This window comes from Vulpes lagopus, chromosome 2 (assembly GCF_018345385.1).
Source record: "Vulpes lagopus strain Blue_001 chromosome 2, ASM1834538v1, whole genome shotgun sequence".
Taxonomy (NCBI): Eukaryota; Metazoa; Chordata; class Mammalia; order Carnivora; family Canidae; genus Vulpes; species Vulpes lagopus.
In genome coordinates this window covers 159,708,547-159,725,306 of record NC_054825.1, presented here as the reverse complement: position 1 = coordinate 159,725,306, position 16,760 = coordinate 159,708,547, and the positions used below count along the sequence as shown (strand labels likewise).

Below are 16,760 nucleotides of genomic sequence, written 5' to 3'. Positions count from 1 at the left end.
CATTTTGTATTTTTAGTTAACATATAACTCTACATGGCCATATATAGATATTTTACCACTGTGTTCTGGTCACAGTTCTTTAAATGGTAGGTATTCACGAAACAAAGGTTGACAGAATGGAGAAAAAAAAATCACCACTAGCCAAGTAATTTTGGACAAAGTGCTTGACTACTCATCTCTATATTTAGTGCCTATCAAATGAGCTTGTGCTTGATGCCCAAGTTCACTGGAATCACAGGTCTTTGGAATTTATTTTCATACCCAGTGACTGTAGATGATCACAGTGAGCATACATGACTCTGTCCTTGGTGATGATTCTAGGAGCTCTTGGGGAAGAGGCTGATGCATCAGAGACAAATGGAGAAAAGGGAACCCTCTTACACTGTTGGTGGGAATGTGAACTGGTGCAGCCACTCTGGAAAACTGTGTGGAGGTTCCTCAAAGAGTTAAAAATAGACCTGCCCTACGACCCAGCAATTGCACTGTTGGGGATTTACCCCAAAGATTCAGATGCAATGAAACGTCGGGACACCTGCACCCCGATGTTTCTATCAGCAATGGCCACAATAGCCAAACTGTGGAAGGAGCCTCGGTGTCCATCGAAAGATGAATGGATAAAGAAGATGTGGTTTATGTATACAATGGAATATTACTCAGCAATTAGAAACGACAAATACCCACCATTTGCTTCAACGTGGATGGAACTGGAGGGTATTATGCTGAGTGAAATAAGTCAATCGGAGAAGGACAAACAGTGTATGTTCTCATTCATTTGGGGAATATGAATAATAGTGAAAGGGAATATAAAGGAAGGGAAAAGAAATGTTGGGAAATATCAGGAAGGGAGACAGAACATAAAGACTCCTAACTCGGGGAAACGAACTAGGGGTGGTGGAAGGGGAGGAGGGCGGGTGTTGGAGGGGAATGGGTGACGGGCACTGAGGTGGACACTTGACGGGATGAGCACTGGGTGTTTTTCTGTATGTTGGTAAATTAAACACCAATAAAAGTTAAAAAAAAAAAGAACTTTGGAAAAAAAAAAAAAAAGAGACAAATGTGGATTAGCAAAGGGGCAGAGGACTCCTCTGCCAGGCAAACTCCATAGACTGGTTTTCACCGAGTTCTATTCCAGGATGAAAAAAAACAAAGTGAATCAGTTTTCTTTACCTTGTTCTTTTGTCTCTGCTGCTCTGGCACCATCTTGTTCTATAGCTTGAGAAATTTCTGTAAAAAAGAGAGGGAAGAATAAACTCCCCCACTCATATATGAGTATGTGAATCAGAGATGGTACAGACCCACATCTCAGGACCAGTTTGAAACATGGCAGCCACTGGCTCAGCTAGAGATTAATTATACAATGAGCACTTGATTCAAAAGTCAGAAGATATGAGGTTCTGGTCTCATTTTTGCTTTTAATTCTTTGGAGACCTTTAGGCAGTCATTAAAATGAGGGATAGAACGTGGTGGATAAGAACCAAGGGTCTGGAGTTAGACACAGGATTTAAGTGGGAATTCTGTCGCTTTCTGCTTGTGAGGTCTTAGTTAACTTGCTGGGTTTACAGGCTTCTGTATGTTCATCTATAAAACTGGGATAATGGTTCTTATGTTGTGGAGTTGCTCTGAAGATAAAATTGGGTGTTTTGGTAGAGAAATAGCACAGCCTCTGGTGTGTACAACTTAACAAGAATAACCATTGTGTCTGCTTATTAAAAATTAGTTCTCATTCATTTGGGGAATATAAATAATAGTGAAAGGGAATAGAAGGAAAGGGAGAAGAAATGGGTAGAAAATATCAGAAAGGGAGACAGAACATAAAGACTCCTAACTCTGGGAAACGAACTAGGGGTGGTGGAAGGGGAGGAGGGCGGGGGGTGGGGGGGAATGGGTGACGGGCACTAAAGGGGGCACTTGACGGGATGAGCATTGGGTGTTTTTCTGTATGTTGGCAAGTTGAACACCAATAAAAAAAGAAATTTATTATTAAAATAAATAAATAAAAAATAAAAATTAGTTCCTTAACATGACTAAGTACATATTTGACTTAGGGGATGTGAGAATGACCTTATGGTATTTAAGGAATAGTCATAAGGTGGTGTTTGTACAAATTGTAAAAAAAAAAATAATACAATAAATGAACAAAAATATAACAGAAAACGACTTAAGCATTTTGAAGCAAAGGAGTCAAGTTATTACATGTAAATTTCTAAAAGATCACTTTGGTTATTGTGTGGCAAATGGATTACATATAAGCAGAGCAGAAACAGATAAGAGCTTCAAAGGTAATGATTCTTGCATACAGGATATGGATAGAAAAACATAGAAATGGGTCATACTTTAGATGTAGAACTATAGGATTTTGATTCATTGGATGGAAAGTAGAGAAAGAAAAAGTCTAAGATTAAAAAGGGACTAGGCTTTTGGAATGAATAACCCAGTGGATAACAGTGCCATTTACTGAAATCGAAAATAGTGGAAACAGATATAGAAAACCAATAACACCAATAACAGAAAAATGCATGGTCCCCTGGAATGCACATGTAACTTTCTCCAAGATGGGCCACAAGACATAATGCGAGGATTTAACAACATCCCAAAACTTCTGGCATACAGATAAAGCAGTGCTTAGTGTGTCTACACCCGTAGGGTTTGGGCATATTCTTTAGCCTCTGGATCTGTTTTGTTGCTGGACAATTGGAATTACAGTTACTACCACACAGGATCCTGTTGAGATTTATGAGATTATTCTCTTTTTCTTTAATTCAATTACCCAACATATAGTATAGCACCCAGTGCTCATCACACCAGAGATTTAGGAGATTAAAGCGTATGGCACTATGCTTGACCCATAAGGTCTCTACAAGGGGTAGTTCTTGTGTACAATGGTAATTTAGAGGAGTTCCCCCAATGTGGCAGGGTAAGACCCCTGCTGTTGTCAGTTTTGGTCCCATAACCAAGATTAGCCAGGCAGTGTCTTTATTTCATACCATTACTACATCCCTACTTAGTGATCTATAAATGCATAAGACATAATTGTATCCCTGGAAAGATGATATATAGGACTACCCCGCTAAGCCCACATTTACATTAAAATTGGAACAATTTATAACTTCTGGTAGTATGAGACTCTGACTCATCAATTTCTCATACTTTATTTTTTTTGTATATTTTTTTTATTGGAGTTCGATTTGCCAACATATAGCATAACACCCAGTGCTCATCCTGTCAAGTGCCCCCCTCAGTGCCCGTCACCCAGTCACCCCATCTTCCTGCCCACCTCCCCTTCCACTACCCCTTGTTCGTTTCCCAGACTTAGGAGTCTCTCAGGTTCTGTCACCCTCTCTGATATTTCCCACTCATTTTCTCTCCTTTCCCCTTTATTCCCTTTCACTATTTTTTATATTCTCCAAATGAATGAGACCATATAATATTTGTCCTTCTCCAATTGATTTACTTTACTCAGCATAATACCCTCCAGTTCTATCCACGTTGAAGCAAATGGTGGGTGTTTGTCATTTCTAATGGCTGAGTAATATTCCATTGTATATATAGACCACATCTTTATCCATTCATCTTTCGATGGACACCAAGGCTTCTTCCACAGTTTGGCTATTTCAGACTTTAGTTTTGAAGGGAGCTTTCCTATACACAGCCTGGACCAAGATGCCCAACATAAAGTTGACCCTGATTCTTTTGAGGGTCTAATGACTTCATGGTCAATGCCCATGCTGGAAGATTAGCAATATACAGGCGGTAGCGTGAGTGACAGTGGGGAATGCATGCCGACTATGCAAGCCTACATCTTTCCTTCTATGTTTTGGCTTCGCTGCTTTGACCCCTTTTGTTACTCTCCCTTTTCTTCCACTGAAGTATAAGTTTTAAGGTCTTGAAGATGCCCAAACTGAAGATGGGAACCCAAAGTTGTAAGAAAGCTTTAAGATCACAGAACTCTCTTGGACTTAGAATAAGAAAGACTGATTACTAGGTACTCAGAACCCATACAACCAGCTAACAACAGGATGCTGAACTAGAAAGAGCACTGGGTTATCAGGTGTCAAGTTCCAGTCCTGGACATGTCACTAACTAGTCCCATGTGGCTTTCGACAGATCCATTTTTCCACCACATTCACACTGACCTGGCCCTTCTTTCATGTTTGGTTCTTGGTCATTCTTCTCTGGTGTAGAATTTTCTGGAATTTCAGTCAGTGAATATTCTGCAAAAACAAGGAGAGGACATATTAGTCTCAATAAAGGCATAACAGTTACTAAGACTAGGGATGAGAACATCTCCTGCCCAAATTACTGAGTGGAATCAAGAAAGCCTCAGGATCGCACAGTTAATTCCATGACTAGCTGATAATGGAGAGAGTGGAGTCAGATCCTCCAGTACCATCAGTACAGAGAAGCAGCAAAGATTTGTCATAAAGTGTGCTTGGAGCTTGAACTGGTAAATTCTAGTCCCATTTTTGCTATATGACCTTGGGTAATTCACATAATGAGGCAGTATATTACAGTTATCAGGAGTTCATTTTCAAGAGTCATTCTCAGTGCCTTTCTTGGAACTTCAACTAGTTAAGTACTCTCTAGAGGCCTGTGAATTATCCAAATAGAGGTGTTCAACTCATGAGTTCTAACACTAATCATTCTTTCTCTCGTCTAGTTGTTGCAAACATTTCTTCCTGTATTTCCTGAGGTGAGATGATAGAACCTCATCCACCCACTTTTTCATGCCAGAATCACGGGCGCCATCGCTGATGGCCTATCCTCTCTCTACATTAAGTCCTATAAAACTGTTGCGTCTGCTTTTGAAACCTATTCCAATTACATTTCTAATGGCCACTGCCACCCTGGCCCAAGACACCTCTATTTCTCCGTGGGATACTAGAATGGCTTCATAGCTTGTCTTTCCACTTCTACTCAGGACTCTTTCTGGACCACATAGCACTTCAGCAACAATGCTGAAATGCCAACTAGATTATTTTTATCCCCCATCCCTTTATAAATGAATTGTTTACGCTTTTCTATTAAAGTTATTAAGATTCTGTGTTGTTGGCTTTGTAGTCCCCCCCCCCCGCCCAAAATCTGACTTGTTCCCTCCTGTTCTCCATGGTCTAAACACACTCTTTGCTAAAAGCCTTCATAATGCTATTTCTGCTGCTCATCATGTTATTCTCTACCATGTCCAGTTAGCTTGGCTAGCTTCTTTGTTTAATATTTGTTCGACTGAACTTCAGTTCTTCTAGAAAGGGCGTCTAGTCTTCACTCTGGTCCAGAATAGGGACCACTTAAAGAGGAAATTGTTTATCTACACCATTTAAAAAGAAAATTGCCATCAATCCTTCTTCCCTTCTGCACCAGGAGCTAGAAATCTTTGGTACATTACCCATGAAAATGTAAATATATGTTAAATAGTGAATCTCATCTTTGTCACCCACTAGCTCATGAACTTGGTTAGGTTTTATAACTTGGTAGAACTTCTGTTTTAGTTCTGCCATAGGGAACCTATTTCATTGGCTGGGTTTGGGACTTCATTGTAGCAGTTTCAACATAGTACCTCACCTAGAGTACTGACTCAGTAAATATCAGCTATCATTTTAATTTTATAACCCTAATTTCCTGTGAGTAATATCAACATGTTCCCCATACAGGGTTGTTTTTTTTGTTTTTGTTTTTGTTTTTTTTAAAAAGCTCAGAAGAGATGGCTTCTCTTATGGTCCCTTGCAGCTGTAGATGCTGAGTTACATCTAGGAATGTCATACCTGTAGTCTTTGGGGCCAGTCTGACTGCTCACCCTTGGGACTCTAAGTTCTGTCCACAATTGAACAGGAGAATTTCTCCTGATAAAAGAGAGCTATTTTCCCCACACTACCTTTCTCCTACATACCCTAAGCTCATCACACAATTTGATCTGAGTACGTTGCTATAATAGGGACACCGGCAGTCTGACAAGGTCAGTCTTTTTTGGGGGGGGGGGCTGCCTATTTTTAATTTATTTCCTTTAAGACCACCTCCTTGCAATTTCCAAGAGAAAATACAAAACAAGAAACAGACTTCGTTTCAAATACATAAACAGTGTGCTGGAGTTTAAAGCATTACTGATAACATTGTTACGGAAGAATGTCAGCTTACTCCAGGGCACTTCAGTATTCCTGAGTAATAAACAGGATTTCTCTTTTCCTCCCACTGGGATGTTCTCAGGTGTAAGTTACTACTCCTGCTCTTTGACATATTTTCCATGTAGAAGATATGGAGCCTGGAAATCATGCTGACAGTTGGAGTAGGCCATTCCCAATCCCATGCCAGAACCAAAGGCAAATGGCCACATTCTTTTTTAAAGAAGGTAAGTGAGAAAACAAGTCCTAATCCAAAACCAGTACCTATCTTCATGACCGCATCCGCCATACACCGGTCCCACTTCCTGCCTAGCTCTGAATCAACATGTTCCCCACCCGCGGCTCCTACTTCCCAAGGTCAGTCTTTAGAAGGGTTCCTTGAGCTGGGGTGAGAAATATGGGAGACACCCACCATACAACCACCATAGTATTCTCAATAAACGAATGAAGCTTTGTTAACCACTTTATGTACATTATTTTACTGAACCTCTGCAACAGCACAGGTAAGCATCACAGTTACTGTTCTAAGATATGGATCCGAGGGTCAGAGTAAAAAGGGATTTGCCCAAAGTCACACATAGAACAAGTTGAAGTCCAGAGCTCAAGCTTAGCACTTATGACTCCAAATTCTGTCTACAAACTTCAATGAAATTTTGTCCAGGTAGAGGGTCCATCTACTCATTTCTTCTCCTTCACTGTTCCACAGGCTGGAGACTACTCTAATTTCCAGCCAGGCAGGAAAACAAACAAGTGACTTTTCACATTTCAGACTCATGCCATGGAAGTGGACCCAACTAGGGAACAAGGATAACTTCCGCATTCTCATGTAAACTTGAAGTCACCTCCCTTCTTTCCCACCCCCATGTTTGCCCCAAATCATACTCACTTTTCATTTCTTTCCTTGCCTTCTCAGAGAGCGTGGACAGGTTCATCTCCTCAAAGATGTGAATGGATATTTTCCAGGCAAGAGATTCTTTATAATGCTCATGCAAGAGGGAGGCTAGATGTTCCACATTGGCATTGCTCACTTCAACCCATGGAAAGGAGCACACTGCCAATTCTGAAGCTTTTTCCATGAGCAATTCCTTAAATGTCTGAAACTCTTCCTTGCTTAGCTGCTTGAAACACCACTGCAGTCCGTAGTTGGAAAAACAGGGTAATTTGGCTTCTCTCATCTTAGTACAAGGCTCAGGGCTCGAGTTTTGATGGAAGAGTGGATTCTTTAAAATATGGAGCAAATGGTGCCTGTGAAAGAATAAGGGCATCTGCGCTTTGCTCCTTTGACCCACACACTGGTTCCTGGTAATTAGTTCCTCTCTGTCCCTCCACCTGCTGTTTTCTACATGTAATTTTAAGGGAGGGGTTGCTAAGATTATTTCAATTTACTGTGTGAGAGAGGTTAAAGAAATTGAAGATTGTAAAATACATGGAAGGAAACTCAGAAGGGCTCTGTGCTGGTGGAAGAGGGGGACATAGAGATTCCATTGTGACAATTTAGATTTCTTGAGTATTTCAAACACTGCTTTCAGAGATGAAGTGGCCTACATGGGCACAAGCTTTTCCTCAGCATACAGGAGATAGGTTATCACAAATGCCCGATTTATGGGAAGTGCCTCTCAAAAACAGTTCAGAGGTAGCACCCCTCAGACCATTATCATGAATTGACCAGCTGCCTAGAGAAGCTAATACAGTTTTTTCCCCCCTTGCATTTTCCAATTTTCCCTTTATATCCCAGAGAGAGTTCTGCTACGATGAATTGCTAATGATAATATTGTGGCAGAGGGCAGCTAATGGACTTGACTAGATCTGTATATTCGTGTGCCAAGTCTGAAGGGTCAGCTGGCACAGAGGAAGCATCTAAGAAAGTAGGACTCAGGGTGCCTGGGTGGCTCAGTCAGTGAAGCATCTGCCTTCAGCTCCTGGGATCAAGTGTGCATCGGGCTCCTTGCTCAGTGGGGAGCCTACTTCTTCCTTTCCTTCTGTCAGCCACTCTCCCTGCTTGTGATGTCAAATAAAATCTTAAGAAAGAAAGCAGAACTCACAGAAGCAGAGTAAAGAGGTGGTTGCCAGCAGCTGGGTGTGGGGGAAATGTGAGATGGTGGTCAGAGGTCAAACTTCCAGCTACAGGGTGAATAAGTCCTGGGGAATCTAATGCACATCATGGTAATGATAGATACCAGTGCTGTATTGTAGAATAGAAATTTGCTGAGATTAGATCTTAAATGTTCTCACCACACACAGGTGATGGATAGGTTAATCAGCTTGATTTTGGTGATTATTGTACAATGTATACTGTATTAAAACATTAGATACCTTAGATATATAATTTTAATTTGTTCATATCTCCATAAAGATGAGGAAGAGTCCATGTAGGCAATTAGATGTTAAGAGTGTGTATACTTGGGGGATCCCTGGGTGGCTCGGCGGTTTAGCGCCTGCCTTCGGCCCAGGGCATGATCCTGGAGTCCCAGGATCAAGTCCCACATCGGGCTCCCTGCATGGAACCTCTTCTCCCTCTGCCTGTGTCTCTGTACCCTCCCCCCTCTGTGTCTCTCATGAATAAAATATATTTTTTAAAAAGTGTATACTTCTGTGATTATGAGTACAGGCTCCCAGATGAAGTGAGAGCTCCAACTTTAATTTCTGCTTCCATGACATTCATGAGGTGTCTCCTGGGGCAAGTAACAGCCTCAGAGTGGTTACTGTCTCCCCTGGAAGATAGGAATTGGTACCCATATTCCTGGGTGTTTCTGTGAAGTGACACAAGTGGGGAGTCAGCATAAGGACCAGCCAAGAGCATGTGCCGAAATCCTGAGTACCATCTGCTCTAATTATCCCATGCTGGGAACAAGACGTCCCCAGCAAAGTAGTATATGTTAACGACTGCTCAGGGCAGTTAGATTTAGGATTTAATTGTTTATTTGTGCATGTGAGTGAGGCTAAAATAGCTTTATCCTTTGGTAATTTCAGAATGTCTGGAGATTAGGACATAGGACGCTTAAGGCTATTCTAATCCAGTCTTTGGAATTCCTGATTTTGTCAAATGAGGCAGGATTTCTATTAACCTACTTACCTTCTGGGGGAAAATTTTTTTTTGTGCTACTATGTTTGTTATTCACACAATTAAAACCTTTATAAGAGTGATTAGTAATCACTCCCTTCCCTAGTCTGGAACAGAAACCTTAGTTCTATAGACAGAATAAATGCCTACAGTTTGTTTTAAATTTTAATTTCAGTACAGTTAAGTTTCTGCACAGCAAAGGAAACAATCAGCAAAACTAAAAGACTAACCTAGGAATGGAGAAGATATTTGAAAATGACATCAGATAAAGGGTTAGTATCCAAAATATATAAAGAACTGATACAACTCAACACAAAAAAATTCCAAATAATCCAATTAAAAAATGGCAGAAGACCTGAACAGACATTTCTCCAAAGACATATGGGTGGCCAACAGATGCCCAATATCCTACAGTTTTTACTAAGGAAGTTTCATTTGTGTTTGTACCACTCTTCACATATCTGAGCAACCTCAGGTTTGAAATATTTGTAGCATCTCTTTACACTGTAATCAGTTTTTACCAGTATTTTGTGGCATGAGGAAAACACTCCTTTATTGGGGGAAATCAACTATCATCCCCTAGTAGAAAGGCTTTATTCTATAAAGGGGTGAGCATGAGTAGTGAGAATTAGGATTTGGAAAAAGGATAAAAAAACCCACCACACACATGCACTCGAAGACAGATTCCATAGAGTAGAGGCAAAGAGCCACACATAGTTAGGTGAACGAAGCTCAATCCTGATGAAACTGAGCGCGGATGTTAGTTTAACAAAAGAGTTCCACATTCCCAGAAAAATTAAGCAATTAAGCAGCAAAAATCACATGGTCTCGTAAATGCATAAGTAGTATGAAGACATGCTTTGCAAACTAGAACTAGACATCCTTCAAACTATTTTCTGCTAGTAAAAGCTCCAGCAATATTATCGGTGAAACCTAAAAAGAGCAGAAGTCAGCAGACTTTCTGCAAAGGGCTGGCTCTTTTTGGCTTTGTGGGCCATTAGCTCTCGGTCTCAATCACTAAGTTTGGCTGCCATTGACGATAGATAAGTGGGAAAGCTGTTTCCAATAAAACAGGTGATGGGCTGGATTTGGCTCTCAGGTGGCATGCAGTTCACTGATTCCCAGGGAGGGAGATTGAGCATTTCTCCTCAGTTTTCTACTCTCCCCTAGCATTTACTATATTCTCCTTTCTTTATCCAATTGCTTTGCTACGGAAGTATAAAAGTGGCAAAGAAAGGTAAAATAGTAACCTTTGCAGGTGGGTTAAAAAACCATCATAAATCATATCATTGAATTGAGTTGGTAATCAATCCGAGATATAAATCCCCACCCTAATCCTATTTTTAGTGTATGTGCTACTGAAGGAGCACTAGAACCTCATCCTAATCTTAATAGCCAGTCAGGAAACAACCATCAGATTAGCTACAGAGATAAAAAAAAAAAAAAAAAGAGTATTATTTAGGAAAGTGAAGTGTCTGTTTTGAAAGCTTTAGCATGTTCATGATAAAACCCTTGATGGGAAAAGACAGACTGTATATTTTCAGAATACCACTTCTCCTGAAAGTCATCAATATATCACCCCAGAAGTTCTGATATATTTACGGTAATAGACACTAATTAAAGTTCTTAGAAGCAGCCAAAAATGGATAAGAACATTTTTGGGGAAAATTACTTCATTGATGTCTCAGCTAGGTGGGGACCTCCATGAGAGGTTATGGTTTCCTAAGGTCTAAGATAGTACAAGTTATGCTACATCTTAAAATGTATAGGTTTGTGAATTCCTAAAAATAATTTGCAGATGGAACAGAAGTTCTTAAAGGTTAAAATAAGACAAATAAGATGACAAAAATTCATTCAACTCACTTACCTCCTTACCCCCCCCCCCCACCACCAAAAAGCCACTTGGTTATTTTAAATTCAGTTAGCCAACATATAGTACATTAGTTTCAGATGTAGTTTTCAATAATTCATCAATTGCCTATGAAACAGTGAAAAAAGCCATTTTAAAGCTCATCTAAGAAATGAACTGGTATAAATAAATATGAAACACATGACAAAGAAACCATCGTCATGTGTTTCTATAGAGAGCGCTCTCTGGTCAGTGGAAATGATCAATAGCTCAATTTATTAAAAATGAGCAAAGGATATGAATACCTTAAAAAACTGGATATGGCTTTTAAATGTACTTGAAATCAATGGTATAATATGATCAATAAAAATTTCAATGTTGTCCCATGTTTGACGTTATGGCAGTGTCCATAATGTTTGATCATTGCACTGCTTCCATATAGTGTAGGAAAAAGGTACTCCTACATTTTTGGTGGAAGTATAAACTTGAGCCATGTCTCTGGGGGGGAGGGGACAATTTGGCAAGATCTGTGCATTTTTTTAGATTTTTATTTTTTAAATGCAAATGTTAGTAGACAAAGGCTTGTAACAGCAAGACCAAAGACCACCGATCCATAACAGGTGGGTTAATTTAAGCAATTAAGCTTTCTGCATCCTTAAAAATGCTCAATCAGCACAAAATGGTGCCCTAGTCTGTAGGACATTAACACAATCCACACACAGGATTTTGGGGGATGAGCAGAAAGTGCATTGTGCTGGGGAGGGTAATCTCACCGGGTCATGGGAAGTGTTAGGAATTAGGTGGACAGTTTGGTAGTCAGGGCCACGGTTCCCCAACAAGAAAATGTGGGATTCAGGACAGCTAAAACAGCACTGACATCCTGTTTTGCAGCTTAGACAGGACCTAACATGGTTTTATAGCCTTTGCAAAAATGACTTCTTGCAAAATGTCCTAAATTAAGACAAGTCAACCACAAAGCATTTGTCACTATCATGGGGAAGGAGCACTTAAGACGTAAGCCCCCAGAGGTCAGCCAAAAAAAGACCATCAGCTGACATGATACTCTACATAGAAAACCCAAAAGCCTCCACCCCAAGATTGCTAGAACTCATACAGCAATTTGGCAGCGTGGCAGGGTACAAAATCAATGCCCAGAAGTCAGTGGCATTTCTATACACTAACAATGAGACTGAAGAAAGAGAAATTAAGGAGTCAATCCCATTTACAATTGCACCCAAAAGCATAAGATACCTAGGAATAAACCTAACCAAAGAGGTAAAGGATCTATACCCTAAAAACTACAGAACACTTCTGAAAGAAATTGAGGAAGACACAAAGAGATAGAGAAATATTCCATACTCATGGACTGGAAGAATTAATATTGTGAAAATGTCAATGTTACCCAGGGCAATTTACACATTCAAGGCAATCCCTATCAAAATACCATGGACTTTCTTCAGAGAGTTGGAACAAATCCTCTTAAGATTTGTGTGGAATCAGAAAAGACCCCGAATAGCCAGGGGAATATTGAAAAAGTAAACCAGAGCCGGGGCATCACAATGCCAGATTTCAGGCTTTGTACTACAAAGCTGTGGTCATCAAAACAGTGTGGTACTGGCACGAAAACAGACACATAGATCAATGGAACAGAATAGAGAATCCAGAAGTGGACCCTGAACTTTATGGTCAACCAATATTCGATAAAGGAGGAAAGACTATCCACTGGAAGAAAGACAGTCTCTTCAATAAATGGTGCTGGGAAAATTGGACATCCACATGCAGAAGAATGAAACTAGACCACTCTCTTTCACCATACACAAAGATAAACTCAAAATGGAGAAAGCTCTAAATGTGAGACAAGATTCCATCAAAATCCTAGAGGAGAACACAGGCAACACCCTTTTTGAACTCGGCCACAGTAACTTCTTGCAAAATCCATCCACGAAGGCAAAAGAAACAAAAGCAAAAATGAACTATTGGGACTTCATCAAGATAAGAAGCTTTTGCACAGCAAAGGATACAGTCAACAAAACTAAAAGATAACCTACAGAATGGGAGAAGATATTTGCAAATGACGTATCAGATAAAGGGCTAGTTTCCAAGATCTATAAAGAACTTATTAAACTCAACACCAAAGAAACAAAGAACCCAATCATGAAATGGGCAAAAGACATGAAGAGAAATCTCACAGAGGAAGACATAGACATGGCCAACATGCACATGAGAAAATGCTCCGCATCACTTGCCATCAGGGAAATACAAATCAAAACCACAATAAGATACCACCTCACACCAGTGAGAATGGGGAAAATTAACAAGGCAGGAAACAACAAATGTTGGAGAGGATGCGGGGAAAGGGGAACCCTCTTACACTGTTGGTGGGAATGTGAACTGGTACAGCCACTCTGGAAAACTGTGTGGAGGTTCCTCAAAGAGTTAAAAATAGACCTGCCCTACAACCCAGCAATTGCACTGCTGGGGATTTACCCCAAAGATACAGATGCAATGAAACGCTGGGACACCTGCACCCCGATGTTTCTAGCAGCAATGTCCACAATAGCCAAACTGTGGAAGGAGCCTTGGTGTCCATTGAAAGATGAATGGATAAGGAAGATGTGGTTTATGTATACAATGGAATATTACTCAGACATTAGAAATGACAAATACCCACCATTTGCTTCAACGTGGATGGAACTGGAGGGTATTATGCTGAGTGAAGTAAGTCAATCGGAGAAGGACAAACAGTGTATGTTCTCATTCATTTGGGGAATATAAATAATAGTGAAAGGGAATATAAGGGAAGGGAGAAGAAATGTGTGGGAAATATCAGAAAGGGAGACAGAACATAAAGACTCCTAACTCTGGGAAACGAACTAGGGGTGGTGGAAGGAGAGGAGGGCCGGGGGATGGGGGTGAATGGGTGATGGGCACTGAAGGGGGCACTTGACGGGATGAGCACTGGGTGTTATTCTGTATGTTGGCAAATTGAACACTAATAAAAAAATAAATTTATTATTAAAAAAAAAAGACCATCAGCATGTAGACAGTAACCTAATAGGTAGATAAGTCACTAAAGCTCTGATTGACATGACTCACCACAGCCTGATTGCTAAGATAGTTCTGCAAAAAAGCTCATTAAAAAACCCTAAACCTGTCACTTTATGCCTTCTCATACGGTTTGCATTTTCAAAATACTACCACCATTAGAAATAATTTTAGAAGCTAGTAGAAATGTATTTTAACAACACAGTTCTTACCATAACCCATCTATGAAGGGCCAAAAAAAAAAAAAAAAAAGACTAGGGGGAGAGAGCCAGGTAAACATTACTGACAATGGGAAAAGTTTATGTGATTACTTTAAAGAACACCCACTTTTCTGCACATTCGTATATAATATTTATGAAGAATATTGACCATATTGGTGGAAAAAGGGAAAAATACTTATTTCTAAGAACATGCTAAAGAGGTTACATCCTGGGGTGCCTGCATGGCTAAGTGTCTGCCTTTGATTTCAGGTCACGATCCTAGGGTCCTTGGATGGAGCCTCTCCCCCCCTTCTTAGGGCTCCAGGCTCAGTGAGGAGTTGCTTCTCCCTGCCCCTCCCTCCTGCTCAGGTGTGATCTCTCAAATAGATAAATCCTTAAAAAAAGAGTTACGTCCTAACCACAGAGAAATTGTAATTTTAAACAAAAATGTCCTAGTTTTTCCCCCCAACATAAAACAACCTGGATACATAGGGATTGAAAACCAAGCAAAATAACCCCCCACCCCAAATCTCCCAACTGTTTGGTTAAATGATTAAATGAATATGGGAAGCTCAATGAAAAGAGAATGAACTTCAGATTGCCATACCTGAACACTGATACAGACCCAATTTGAATTAAACCTTTGCTATATGGCACAAAGCAATCACTAGCGGGATTAGATAAACAAGAGAATCAAGGTTGTAAAAAACATCCACAAAAATAACAGTGGTCTCAGGAAGATTATTTTTAGGATGAGATGACTGACAAAGTTTCTATGTTCAGAGCAAAAAGTAAAACTACAAGCGTAAACCAAAAAATTAAATGAGTACTTCCCTAAATCCGTTCTTAGATACCTCATAGCAACTCCTTTGAACTTCCCATAAGTAATGTCAACATACCAAGAGTATTATTACGTTCGCTTTACAGAGTTGAAAGCTGAGGTTCTGTAAAATTGAACAGCTGTTAGGAAAAAGCGTCCTAATGCACACCTGATCATAATGCTCCACCTCTTCCAATACACCCCAGAGAGGGAGCTGATAATCAAACCCAACCGAGTAGGGAGGAGCCCAGCTGGAAGGACGGATAGGCAGATGGACACCTTCTCCTATAAAATTGAAGAGGGTTTGGGGAGAATGTAAGGACATTATTCTCACAGAGGCAAGATTGTAGGTTGGAAGGTTGTAAATTAAGAGTGGTGGTTAAGGTTATTTTCTGGAAATGAAAGACTAACCAAAGTGCTCCCCTATCTTTTACAACCTCTACCTGCAATAGCTTTCTGCACAGGGGTCTTGAATGATGCCATAGAAGCAGTCAAGATTACAGGGCTGGGGATTAGTCACATGCAGTCCTGAATAGGGATTCCTCCCTTGCTACCCCAGGCAAAACCATTTAATTAATCTGTGACTCAGTTTCCTCACTTGACAAAGATCATTAGGACCGTATAGCATTTCAGTAACCATAACCCATAACACAGAATTAACACGATGAACACAGCAATACCCCTGAACTTCCCCAAGTCCAGACATCAGCCAGTCTTTAAGATTTTTGTTTATTCATGAGACACACACGCAGAGAGAGGCAGAGACACAGACAGAGTGAGAAGCAGGCTACACGCAGGGAGCCTGATGTGGGACTTGATCCCTGAACCCAGGATTATGCCTGAGCTAAAGGCAGTTGCTCAACTGCTGAGCCACCCAGGCATCCCCCTAGACATCAGCCAGTCTTGAACTTGAAACCATAGCATTCTCGACTGTTCTTTATTTTAGACCTAGAGACTGGAAAGGATTGAGGAACGTACCATAAGCAAATGTGAAAAACACTTTATTCAAATGGGTGCAACGGGACACATCATTCTTTCAAAAAGGGTCTTTGGTCCTTGGGCTCTGGCTAGTCAAAATGGTGAGTGTGGGGGAACAGAGCAAAGCTCAAATAATAGATCCTAATCAGTCACAGGGAAAGGAGAGAGGAAGGCACTAGAAACAAGATGGGATAAAATACTCACCAACTCACCGAGTTGCCTCCCAAACCAGAGCCTGCTCCCTGGCTCACGGGCAACCACAAGCTAGTGATGGTCTTTTGGGAATCCTGGGCCAGTGACGTTGTTGCTTCCCATTGGCTGCCCTGGGCTTGGAATGGCCAGGCCCAGCGTACAATGTGGAACAGCTGCTTTCTGTGCCTATCTTTATGCTACTGGTGAAGATGCTGCCTCCCCGCAGCACACCTGCGCCCAGCCTTCAGCAGGCTGTCTCACAATGATAATTGTGCGTGTGTCCTTATTTTACACAGTCTGCATTTACTGACCACAGTCTGATGCCACACTGCCATTGTTTGTTTAATCTACTTTCTCCATAGAACTTTTATCTGGATTCCCTGTGAACTCATAGTAAGCATTCCTGTCTGTTGTCAGAATAACGTTTTCTGAAACAATGTTCTCGCCTTCAAAAGTGTCCATCTTGGGTGACAGAAATACGAGCCACTTTGTACCATGAGTCTCC

The 16,760-nt window shown here is 40.7% G+C and overlaps 1 protein-coding gene across 1 annotated transcript in view; it reads right to left on the bottom strand.

Annotated features, from left to right (window-relative positions):
• The window catches only part of NLRP5 (NLR family pyrin domain containing 5), a 37,925-nt gene extending 21,208 nt beyond the window's left edge, over positions 1 to 16,717 (bottom strand). Inside the window, 5 exon segments of the mRNA XM_041733995.1 lie at positions 1,168 to 1,224; positions 4,134 to 4,211; positions 6,997 to 7,335; positions 7,338 to 7,355; positions 16,621 to 16,717. Coding sequence (XP_041589929.1) covers positions 1,168 to 1,224; positions 4,134 to 4,211; positions 6,997 to 7,335; positions 7,338 to 7,355; positions 16,621 to 16,717 — 589 coding nt within the window.
• Positions 16,718 to 16,760: the final 43 nt, after the last annotated feature.